General features: G+C 49.6%; 1 protein-coding gene across 2 annotated transcripts in view; it reads right to left on the bottom strand.

The window, feature by feature from the left end:
- ASTN1 (astrotactin 1) overlaps positions 1 to 12,304 on the bottom strand; it is a 326,135-nt gene that overhangs the window by 22,570 nt on the left and 291,261 nt on the right. For both annotated transcript variants that reach the window (XM_047705323.1, XM_047705324.1), the window contains 3 exons: positions 10,560 to 10,828; positions 4,789 to 4,922; positions 991 to 1,142 (listed from right to left, as the gene is read on the bottom strand). In XM_047705323.1, the coding sequence (XP_047561279.1) occupies positions 991 to 1,142; positions 4,789 to 4,922; positions 10,560 to 10,828 (555 nt within the window). The remainder of the gene's footprint in view (positions 1 to 990; positions 1,143 to 4,788; positions 4,923 to 10,559; positions 10,829 to 12,304) is intronic.

Here is a 12,304-nt window from a genome sequence, read left to right as displayed (position 1 = left end):
GAGAGCTGCTTGATCCTTGGTCCCCAGTCTTCTTGAATTTCTCGTAGAGAAAAAAGACCTAGAAGGAATTGTCTTTTCTGTTTCAGTAAATTTAATCAATTTAGAGCCATTTGTCCAGAGTGAGTTCAGAAACAACTATGGCAAGATGTACGCACATGTGTGAGTTCTTTTATGAAATGTTCTTGGCAAGGGCAGGGAGCAGCTGCTGTGGGCAGTGGTCCCTGCCAGCCCTTTGCAGCACCTGTACACATCAGGGACAGGGCCTCGGAGGTAGCAGTGGACAGCTCTCCGTGCCAGAAGGCCGCGCATGTGTCTCCCGAGCTCGCTGACCATTTCGGGAGAGCTCATTTACCCTGCTCAGACTGCGGACGCCACCATCCTGTGGGGGACCACACTCACGTGTCGGTTTTAGGGATGATTTATGTTGACCTTTCCCTACATGTAGGCAGCAAAATACTAAGACATGGGACATTGTTCATGGGGTGTTTCCACTTCTTGAAGACCTCCCTCTTCTAGTGGGACCTGGCAACGGCAGAGTTTGCTTTAGGACAAGACATGGGGTAAGCACATCTGTTTGCTCATGCTTTTGCCCAGAGGGGGGTTATTAGCAAAGGAATTTTTTTTTTTTCTGTAATCATAGCAGTGGTTAGCACAGAATTGTTTCCTAATTGTGGGCTAGGACAACTAGTGTACTGTATTGTTTCTTTGTGAGTGTGCCTAGAGGCAATGAAATGGACACCTCTTTAATAAACAAAAAGAAAAACAAAATCAAAACAAGACTCTGTCAGAGGCTCACCACGCAAAACTCTTAAATGGATGAGATGGCTGTTCTTGTTCCCCACTCCCTGCACACAACCCCCACCCCCAGCTTCTCCTGCACTGCCCTTGGACGCCGGGGACCTGGAGCATAGACCAGGAGGCAGGACATTTTTCTTTTCTCTTCCTTTTACCAATGGATTGAGATGAACCCATGAAGTCAGAGAGACTCACCTGTCTCCACCTTGGAGTGGTCCATCCTGTCTGTGACCTTTTCTTGACGAATGAGGTAATCTACAATCTGCACCCCGATTGGAGGCTCTGAGTGTTCCCACTCCAGGACCACGAGGGTGCTGCTGGGCTCATGAACCGTGGAGAGTCTCAGCCTGAGTACAACACAGGAAGAGACATGACGTGAGGACCCTGTCGAGTCCTGCAGTGCCCTTCCGATGTTGGCCACTTTCTCAATGGTGACACACTCAGGTCTTCCTTCTAACCTTTCCCAACCAACCACTGCAAGGATCTCTCTGAGCACCTGGCTCCTTTACTAGAGAGCCATGGTTCTTGGAGATCCCTGGAATCTGTATTTTATTACTCTTAAGTGCCTGTTACAGATTAGGAACTCAATGTCTGTTTGCAAATAAGTAAATAAGTAGGTGAATCAAAGATGAATGAGCGTCTACCTCTTATAGGGTCAGTGGACCAAGCCTTCTGGGTGGTCGCGTATAGGGCCTGGAAATGTAATTTCTGGATTTGCTCTTAAAAATAGGAGACTGTGCCGATAAAGTTCATACCATGGCTCACTGAGGCGGTATCTGGGAGAGCCCTGCCTTAACAAGGCCAAGGTCAGCTTAGTTTCCATAGTGTTATCAGGATTGCTCTGTGGGGGGATCCCCAGCTTCTTCTCTCACTATCAACACTAATAGATTTTCTTCCTAATACCTTCTGCTCGCTGGGCCTTGTGACAGGCTCAATTTGGAGGCCATGCTCCTGGGGGGCGTTACTGGGCAAGAGAAAGTTGCCCACAGGTCAAGTTCTCCTTGGGGTGATGTCCTATGGCTGCAAACTTGGGCTCCAATTTCAGGTTCTTTCTCTGCTCTTGGGTTTTGTTGAACATCCTGATTATCCTAACTCCAGTCTTTCTTTGCTTTTCCCAATTCAGAATCTCCTCCTTCCATGCAAATTATCCATTTTGTTCATTCTTTGGCCTTGCCATTTCATACATGCTTGTGCCTTGCAGAGACTCCCTACACGTTATTGACGTCTGTGGTACGGATCTCCTCATGGTCCAAGTGGTTTCAATTTGTTGCCTTGTTCTGACTTCACAGGTGTATCTCAGATTTTTCACTTGCTTCCAGTTCCAGGTTTCTTTCTAGACCACTGACTTCTGGGGATTCTCCCAGCCCCTGCTCATTCCAGTCTCCCTCTGTCACACACCATCCCTGCCATTCACCCTCATCCTTGGTCCCCATATCTCACGACCTCCCATAACCATCGACCTCTGCTCTTTACTCAGCCCACAGATGTCTGTCTCCGGTCTCAGGGGGTCACTGGGCCAGGTGCTACAGGCAGAGCACATCAAGGCAATGGTCCATTTCAATTCAGCAAATGTTTGTTGAGCACCTATCACGTATCAGAATGCGCTTGGTGCTCAAGAAGGAGTGGTGCACGAGCCAGCTCCAGCTACCTTCTTCCATGGGGTGGTCAATAGAAAACATACAATGATACATGTGACTGTAATAACGTGTGATAAGAACTTTAAGAAGAAAGCATGGGAGGCTGTGGGAGCAATAGCAAGGAATTCAACCAGTGGGAAAGTAATGCAAAACACATGCTGCTTAGTGGCTTGCTATGAAGGACTGCATAGTCTGCCTATGACGTGAAAGATGGACTAAACCCAAAACAGTGCGGATATTGACAAATTCATTAATTAGAGTCATATGCCGAGTGCTATTTTCAAGAAAAAAGCATTAGGAAGCTTAAGTACGTAACTAAGCCTTTCTGAGAAGTCAGATTCTGTGAAAATGTGGACTAAAGCCGGCCTCTACTGAGAAAACAGCAGCATGCGTGATGTACATAGACTCGTGTAAAACCGGAGAGCATTTCTATTTCCAATTACCAAGAAACGTTCAAGAAACTAAGGTCTGCTACTAAAGGAAGTGATTAAAGTTGACAAGAGAAGTGAAATCCTTGATAAATGTTCCTGCTTATGGAAATTTAGCCCAATTTGATCGTTATCAATAACATACCGTAAACGCAGGCTTAGAAAGGAAATCAGCCCTAAGACACCAGTGGTGGGATCTTGTGTCCACTTGATGATAACTGGTTAGTGGCTTCAGTGTTGTGTCAAAATTCAGGTAGTTTTCTTAGTGGGTGCATCCATCCAGAAGCACCATCTGCTTCTAGTGGCTCCCTTGAAACCAGAAGAAAGCACTATGACTAATAATGAGCTTGATTGTCTTTTGACTCAAGAGGCCCTAGTCATGCCCTCTTAAAAGAGCAGGAATCCAAGCACTGGTGTATCTAAAACTACCCACGGAGAGAGGGCATGTAGACAAGAGAAGACGTTGGTTTGTGCTGTCTACTGTTGTGCTCTCCTCTTTCTCGGTTCTCTTCCGGTCAGTCCTGGCTCTTCGATGCCCACCAGCACGTCCCTGCAACAGGCCGGAGGGCAGCAGCCACAGGACCAGCTTCTCGCTTGCTGATGTCCTCCTGCTGGCTCGCTCCTGCTGCCTCAGCCCTCCTACTCCCGAGGGTCCTGAGCCTCCCTTTGGGCTTTCTTTGCCTCAGCCACCCATGGGGCCATGCAACACCAGCTGTTCCTGCCAGCACTCCTTATGAGAACTGTATCTCTGTGCTTCACTCCCAGGGCACACGCCACAGTAGAGGCTAAGTGGGTGCCTGCCTCAGGCCTTAGCCTGTCAGGGCTTACAGGGATTTGCCCAGTTCTGTTCAGCCTTCCCCTGAGAGCAAGGAAATTAGACACGTTCATCCTGAACCACCTCTGCAGCCCTCTGTGTTCTATTCACCCCTCAAATGCAAACAGCCCCAATTGCCATCTCCAATCCTCTCCTCCTCTTATTCGGGAGCATTCTTTCTCCTACCTGTGGTTCCACTGTTCATTTCTTTGGGGTTGATTTAAGTCTTCTTATCTCTCATGTCTATTTCTCCAAGCCATCCTTCCCTCTGACCATTGAACATCTCAGTAAAAGTTCCCTGCTCTGTCTCCAAGATGAGTCCAACCGGACACCCACCTCCTCCTCAAACCTGCATATCCCCTGATGCTTCTTTTCTCACCTGTGACCTATTCATCTTCCCAGCCACCGGGGCCGAAGTCATAGGTCCATTCTCAACTTCTCCCTCCTTCTCCTTCCCACACCAGTGAGTCGCCCACAATCCCCTCCCCCGGCCACCGCCGTTGGTTCTACCCAAAGTCATCTTTTCATCGTGTCCTCTCCACACTATCATGGCTGAGATCACAGCCTCTTAGGGGTGGCAGCTCTACTTTCTGCTTGATGACCTTGGAAAAAACATTCAGCCCATCTGAATGCATTTCCTTGTCTCTTAAACAGAAGCGATAACAGTACCTAACGGCTCCACACAGTGCTGCTACCCCGGAAATGTGTCACTGGCCTCGTAGAGTCTCACTACCGATCTCTCACTTCCTCCACTGCCACGTCACTTTACCCATCTGATCTTCTGCCCGTGCTGTCCTACCCTCTCTACCTTCAGGGAGAAATTCAAGTGCCATCTCCTTCGTGAAGCCTTCACCATGCCCCAAATTCAGACATGACCATTCTCTTTCACACTTGACCTAAATGTCTCTGATAACCCTCATCAGACCATGTCTTCTACGGTGACACTCTGTGGGCAGCCTCCCCTAAGATCGAAGGCTAGCTGAGGGCCTCGCGTTTTTCTTCCTGTTCCCTGGCACCCAGCTTCCTGCTTTCCCATGAGTGGATGCTCTCTAAGAGATGTTTGCAGAACCCAGTGGAGTGGGCACGCAACAGAGGCAGAGAAAGGGAGACATACACGGGCTGCGGGAGAGGCGCACAGGTGGGGAGTCCATCCGCTCCAAAAGCTGTGGCATCGCATCGACACCAGTCCTCGATGACATCTCCGGTCCCCGAGCACCACAGTGAGCTCATGATGGCCTCCTGTAAGAGCTGTAAGAGAAGGAAGGATGAGTGTCCGGGAGCCAGGGCTGTGTCGCCGGAGTCCGGAGACACAATCCAGGCCCTGCTTGGTTCTAGAGAACTTCCAGCCGGTAGGCTGGAACCCCATGTCACCATTTTCTTGACCTACAGTTCCTACCCCAAGAGACCGTTTCTGGGAAGCAGGACCTCACAGGACCTCCCGGGTGCTGCTGTCCCATTAGTGTACCGGTTCACCCCTGTGGTCGAGGGCTGTCACCCTGGAAGTAGGTCTTACTTCTCCCTCCTTCTCCGTCCGTCCGTCACGCCACACCCAGGGCCCTAGCAACAATAACCTCTTGACCACGCACTGGCCTGACCCCTCTTCCATCTGCCCTGAGGCACTCGGCCCTTTCTCAAATGCCTCTCCGGGCAGTCTCGTCTGCTCTCTGGGTCCTGCGCAGCACAGCCTCCGCTGCGTTCCTTCACATGCCTTGTCCCTCACGTACAGTATTTAGGCAGCTCTGCCTTGGGTTGTGCATGCCTGTGAGGCCTCTCTTTCCTGGTGGAAGGCAGGCACCATGCCACGCACAGGTGAAGAACCGCGCTCCAGAGCCTCCGCCCTGGGTGAGGACTTCAGCTCGGCCAGTCCCTGCCGTGGGACATGCAGCAAATTAGACCAACTTGGTCTCCTCAATGGGAAACACGGGACAGAAACAGCCCTCTCCCCACTGGGCTGTGGTGATGATTCCACAAAACAATAGACACCACAGGGCAGAGCAAGGGACCTGTGCACTGCACGCATTAGTCACGTATAAATAGTGCCTTGGTCATCAGTAAACATCAGCGATCAGTACTATGTCTGGAGGACAGGCTTGGGTCCTCTACAGAAGCAAATAAATGCCACAGAGCCTAGAAAAATTATTTACATACAGTGACTTCACAGCAGATACTGCCCTAGTAGATGAAAGGACAAATGGATAAAATTAGACAAATCAGGGAACAGAACTTGAGATGGGGCAATTCCCTGGTGAAACAGATCCTGATGGACACTGAACCCTAGTGGGGCCCTGCTGCCTCCACCCCAGCCCGGGGACAGGGAGAGGGCAAGCCTGGCCACAAGGCATGTGGCCGTCCACTCTGGCCGAGATCAGCTTTTTCTCTGGGTCAGCTCGTTGTCTGCAGCCTCTGTTTTCCCGTGAGTCTCTTCTCTCTGACCCACTCTTACCAAACCCACACAGAATTAGTAAATTAGAGAAATGAAGCAGCAGTCATCTTGGAAAATTTTTGGCCAAAAAAATTGAAAAGAGGGGATGCAGGGGGGGTGGAGGGAGGAAGGAAGGAAAGAAGGAAGGAAGAAAAAGAGAAAACAAGAGAATAAGCAAAAAAATGATAGATAACTCTATAAAAATTGAGATGTCCAAGCTGAAAGCTGATACCCTAAGTGATATGCCTCCAGGATTTCCTGTAGGCCATCTTAGGTTAGAACAGTTGAAATAAACTTCCATATTAACCCCTTTCCCACCCACCCACCCCCCTGATTGGGAGCTTCTAGGGAACAGGGACCAATTCTTGATTATCACTATAATATGTGTGTAGTTTTAGAATTTCAAGGCCCTTTTCAGGCTAACACTGTAGTTTGAGCTCCGTGGTAAACAGGATTTACAGTGGAGGATGCTTAGAGTCAGGGAGGTTAGTGACTTACTCAGGGTCAGAGCCTAGTGAGTGGGGGCCACACCAGAGCCTGAGCTCCATGTGACTGGTCCCCGGCCAGCTCCCAGCCGGAAACCTGGTGTGCCGTAGGTGCTCACTGCATACTTTGCCTGACTGAACCAAATTCGAATCAAAAGTACACTTTCTTAAACTAAGAAAACCGACTTTCCCTGAGAGAAGCAGAATAAACAGGAAATTGTGACTGCCCGCATACAGCCTTTAGTCAACAATTACTAGGTAAGCACCTGTAAGGGTCCGGCTCCTGGGCTCAGCATTAAGGACTCAGCCCCTGCCCACGTAATCTTGCAGCCAAATAATAAACAAGCAAAAGTTACATAAGTAACCAAATTACTAGGACTATGGAAGGACTATTACTAGGACTGGTGGCAAGGACTCTAAAGGAAAAGGGTGAATTAAGACAGGAGGGACAAGGAAAGGAGATAATCTCACGGAGGGGTTGGAGAAGGTTTCCATGAGGATGTGCATTTTTATCTGAACTTGGAAGGACAGATCAAGAGTTATCTGGTCAGAAAAGATGGGGAAGTGTCCCAGGTGGAAAAACCAGTATTAAGATGCCTTCAGCCTGGGTGAAACTAGACCTCTAAAGTCAACTGAGAGAAGGCTCCTCTGGCTGTCAGAGCTAGAGTGAAGGGCAGAGACGGGCTCCGCAAGTGGGAGAGGACAGGGCCAGTTACAGAGGCCCTGGGGTCCATGGTAAGGGACAGTGTCACATTCTAAGGGCAGGGGAAAGCCATTAAAGTGTTTTAAACAGGGGAGCAGTGTGATCAGATTTTCAACCCAAAGGAGTAAGGACCAACAGTTAGGATGACAGACATTTCCTCAAAAGCTTTAACTTTCCACCTTCAGTTCACACAATTCTACAAGTTTCTACTCCATGAATCCTAGGCTATTGGTAACTACAGAAGGTAGGATGGGGTAGAAGAGGGGAACTCAAGAAGGAGCCCTTCTGGAAAGGAAGAGGAAAAAAAAATTACATTTTCCTTGGTATCTACAATGTAGCAGGCATTGCTTGGGGATCCTCATTTGTTATTGGGTTTAATCCTGATTCCAGAAAAGAACCAGGATTTTCCCATTTTTTGTTCTTATTTTGTTTTAGAGAAAGCAGCTGAACTTTCAGGCCAAGTTCACCCATCTAGTCAATCCTCCATTTCTTTCTTTCATTCATTTACTCAGCAGAGCCCCAGCTATGTGTCACTGCTGCTCGGCTCTGGGATTCCATAGACGAATGAGTGCTTCGCAGAGTCTGCAGGACAAATCCATAAACAAACACATGAGTCCTCACAACAGCAGGTGATACGTGCTTCAGAAGATGTAGGGACACAGACAATGGGAGCCACTTGAAGGAACGGGGCTGGCCTGGGAGAATAAGGGAGGGTTGATCACAGCTGTGGACGCTGGAGATGAAACCTGGAAGCACTGTCCTAGCAAGAGCTTGCCCGTGGCAGAAGTGTAGGCGAGGCCATTCCTGGGAGAGAGAGGGACGAGTCTGAAGGGCCAGATGCACAACAGAAAATGTGTGGTGTGTAAGGAGGTACCCGGAGTTAAAATTTGGAGGACAGAATACAAAGCATAGAGGGGGCACAACCCAACCATGTAGGCAAGGACCAAATTGGACAATGACCTGCCCTTCTAACGATCGGCCAAGGACTTCAGATCGTGTTTAGCAGATCCTGCAGAACCCTGGATCGCCCTGCAGCTACAGGATCGGACGTCTGCATGGGACAGAGAACTCTGATGGGCCTCACGGGAACCCCAGCAAGAGGCTACTGTAACGAGGAGGTGGTGGGCTGTTGTTGTAGTGGGTGGCTGGGAGCAGGTACAATCACAGGAGGATGGAGTCAAAGGATCTGTGACCCCTGGTGACAGAAAGATGTTGGGGAGTGACAAGAAGAGTCAGGGAAGACTATTTGGCCTCCAGCCGCAGCAAGTTGGTAGAAAAGAATCCCATTCCCTGAGACTGAGGCACAAGGGTAACTGTTTGGGCTGGGAGATGTTGGGTTGGAGATACCTGGTGGGTTATATGGTTGGACCTCCTGGGTTCTAGACTGCTGCTCATCAGTAGACTGAAATATGACATGGATGATCTAGTCCAACAGAAGGAACCCAAGAGAGGTTAGAAAATTTGGCCCCACACCTACCAGAGGGGTAGAGAAGAACACACACTGAGTTAGTGTCATGACTTAGCACCCCTCTCCTTTGGCTTCTTCATTCCACATCTGCATTCTTTGTGAGGAAGGGAAAATTGGAAGGAAAAGCAGAGGATCAGAGAGAATGAAGAGAGAAGACAGACTATATCTAAAGAATAAGAGAAAAGAATCCTGGGCCCAAGCACCTTGGGCCACCTTGTCTATGTATTTAGAAATTATAATGTTCAAATATGGCCAGATGGATGGTCTCTCCCAACCCCGCTCTTAAAACCTGTGCAGGGAGACAGGGGAGGGCCAAGGTCTGGCCAGTAGGAGATCCTTTAGCTTCCCACAAATAGATGCTAAAGACACAAATTTCCAGCTTCCCCATTTTACCCACAATGCCCCTGCAGGACACTGGGAGTCTTTGTCCTCCTCTCCCACCCAGCTTTTCCTTACTCTGCAACTTTGCCTGCCTTGTCCCATAGGGTGGTGCTGTGAGTGTACCCCCACCTCTGTGAGTGTACCCCTGGGGTAAGTGCTCAGAGCTCTGGGGGCACCAGCGGCAGCAGCCCTGGGTGCTCTCAGGAGATAAAGCAGGACAGGGAAGGGTGCTGGATTAAAGCCACTGCAACGCTGGATCTCCATGGTGACATCAACCCTTCCTTCTTGTCATCCTTGCAAGCCCCCCTTCCACGGTCTCTTCTCCCAAGCTCTTCTTCCCCCGTCACTTCCACCAGAATGAAGAGGTGTTCATAGGCCAAAGGAACCACTTATCCTTTTGTTCCTGTGGGGAACCTTATTTTCAAACATTCAATGAAATATCATCAGCAGAGGCAGAAAGGCGAGAGCAGCACACACGTGCAGAATCGCTCCCTGCTGGTCTGAGCATCACCTATGAAACAACTGTGACACACCAGGTATCCCTTAAAAGAGGAAAGAGAAAGCAATTATCACCCTACCTGGATGGGCAAAGCTCTCAGGCAGGTAAGGAGCTCTCTGCTCTGATTCTACCATGTCTTGTCCCTCAAGGTCACCTTTGCTTGTGGTGTCAGAAGCCCCATACCCTGAGCTTTCATGCTTTTATTCTTGCTATTGTCAGTGTGACCCACTCTGTTCTTTGTGTCCTTGAGGAGATCAGAGAGCTAGGGACTGAGCTAAGCCCCTGCCTCTGCCACAGTTCTCCAGCTTGTCCCTTTGGCTCCATTCATTTTCTCAGCACCTTTGGAAAGGAAGCCACACAGAGAACGGAGGGGTGCTTGGAATGTGTCATGACCTCGCAGTATAACATAAGGCAGAAGATTTGCACGGATGTGGTGTTTTGTGGTCTTTGTTCTTAGAGTCAGAGCCACGGGCAGGAAACCATCCCCCCGGGGCTAAGACCAGACCCTTCCCTCTAGGACCTATGCCGGACACACTCCTCTTAGTCTCGCTGCAGCCAGTCCAGGCTCAGGATCTGTTAGGGGAGCCAGCCTTCCCCCATGACTGTCCCTGAGGCTTTCTGAATGATGGCTTTGGTGGCTGTGAATGCCACACCTCCCTATCCTCCTCCTTCCTCCCAGCGCTTGCTGCTCGAGGACCTCCACAGATGCTGAGCTGGACTCCTGAGTCCTTACCTTGGGGGTTGTGGAGGCCCTGCTTTGACTTAATATGCAAACATGCAAGTCTAAGCAAATTATGTGCCTGGATTAGCTGAACAAAACATCTCAGTATCCATACGCTAGCATGGAGCTCAGCTATACCCTGTCGCCCGAAAAGCCTCTGTTGTTGCTGATGCTTCACTGAGTCCCCCGAGTCCCGGGCCTCTTACCCTCTGGGTCTGGTTGTTGGTCACCAGTTCGTAGATGGGGGCTGCTCTGGTCACTTCCAGCAGGACTGGCTCAGCCGGAGTGTCAGGGCTGGATGTCACGTGGCACAGGGGACAGGAGGAGGGGCATCGTCCCTTGCTCTGGCATTCCATGCGGACCCCAGCCGCCATGCGCTTGGTGCCGGACTCTGACAGGCTGGCGATGTACTCTGGGAACGTCAGCACCTTGGGGTCTCTTTCCCGCTCCTCTGACTCGTCGGATGGGGAGTTGCCTGCCAGACCCAAAATGAAAAGGGACAATGAGGCAGGTGGAAGAGCGAGGTCTTGCATGATCTCGTGGCCCCCGAGTGCTGGAGTCAAATCTTAGAAAGGTCACAAAATGTCACTGTTAGGGACATGACTCTGACGACCCCATCAATGCGGGGAACCCGTCCTCCCTCTAACCTATTAGGGTTCAAATGACCTTCCACACGTGAGATCGGGTTGTTTCCTTTTGGAGACTCCTCAGCAACCCGATCCCCTCCTCCGAGGGATGCCTCGGTGGTGTCTGTGTGGGGTCTGCGACAGTCAACAATCCAAAACGGTAACAACAGTGATGACTCCGGGACTCAGTTTCTTCATCCGTAAGATGAAGATATTCAATGTGCCTACAGGTGATGTGTGAGGAATAAATAAATGGCAACATGTTTTTAAAGCACATAACATAGTGGCTAGTACATGTCCAGTCATCAGCATAAGAGTTTTAATCAGAAGGAGAGGTAAGATTTACTTAAACTGTGAAGTAAGATCTGTCATGGGCCCCCTTGAACCCATGCAAGAACTCTCTGCATGGAGTTCCACCACTGCACCCATCTTATGGAGGCGGAAAGCGAGGCCAAGAGCCTCAAGGTCACACAGCTAGCATGTTATAAGTGCTGGGATTTGAATCCAGTTTTGTCCGATTCCAAAGCCTTTAAGTCACTGGGAAGGAAGAGGACTTTTCTGCTTCCTTATTCTTCAGTGCATGGAAGATGGGAGGGAGCTTGGGCCCTCCGAAGCAGAGACGGATTTATAATATTAGGCTTTGATTGATGAATGAAAGGTAGTTAGAGAAATTCTTGGTTTACTTTTGGTGACAAAGATAAGAAATGCCTACCTGAAAATAAGTAATACTTTGTTCCCTGTGGAAGAAAACACGGCTTGGAATTTGTCTTCCAAGCGTTCATGATTTCCCATTTAACTTATTCATGCTAGACAAAGATGGAAGTACAGTCCACTGACCAAAAGCCCTTGGGCTCCGTAAGAGATCCCAGACCCTTCACGACACAGCTACAGGCCTGAACATGAAACGATTTCACGGAGACCACTGGGCTTCTAGAAACAAGGGGCAGATACAGAACATTCGTTCTGGTCATCTTGGACAGTTCAGGAACGTGGTACTTGATGGGCCAGATCTTTGGGGGAAAATGACTAGAAGGGTTTGTAAAGGGGTTTTACAGGGTGACTGCAAGCTACAGCTCACAGACTTTCTAACAGGGTTCTCTCCTGTGGGGTCCAGGGAGCTCTCTGTGCTCCTCCCCCGGGGTTTGCTACGTAATCTGAGCCCATTTGGACATGTCACGAGACATTACGACACTGTTGTTTCCCAGATGAACACCCTCATTACGCGGGTGAGGCAGCTTCCTCCAGAAACTCCTTCACACTAACGTGAAGGACTCACTCGGTGACTGTAAACATCAGGTATCATTTATTTCACATTTGCAATTTGT

Source organism: Lutra lutra, chromosome 15, assembly GCF_902655055.1.
Source record: "Lutra lutra chromosome 15, mLutLut1.2, whole genome shotgun sequence".
Classification (NCBI taxonomy): domain Eukaryota; kingdom Metazoa; phylum Chordata; class Mammalia; order Carnivora; family Mustelidae; genus Lutra; species Lutra lutra.
Note: the sequence above shows the minus strand (reverse complement) of the source record. Positions and strands in the feature narration are given on the sequence as shown.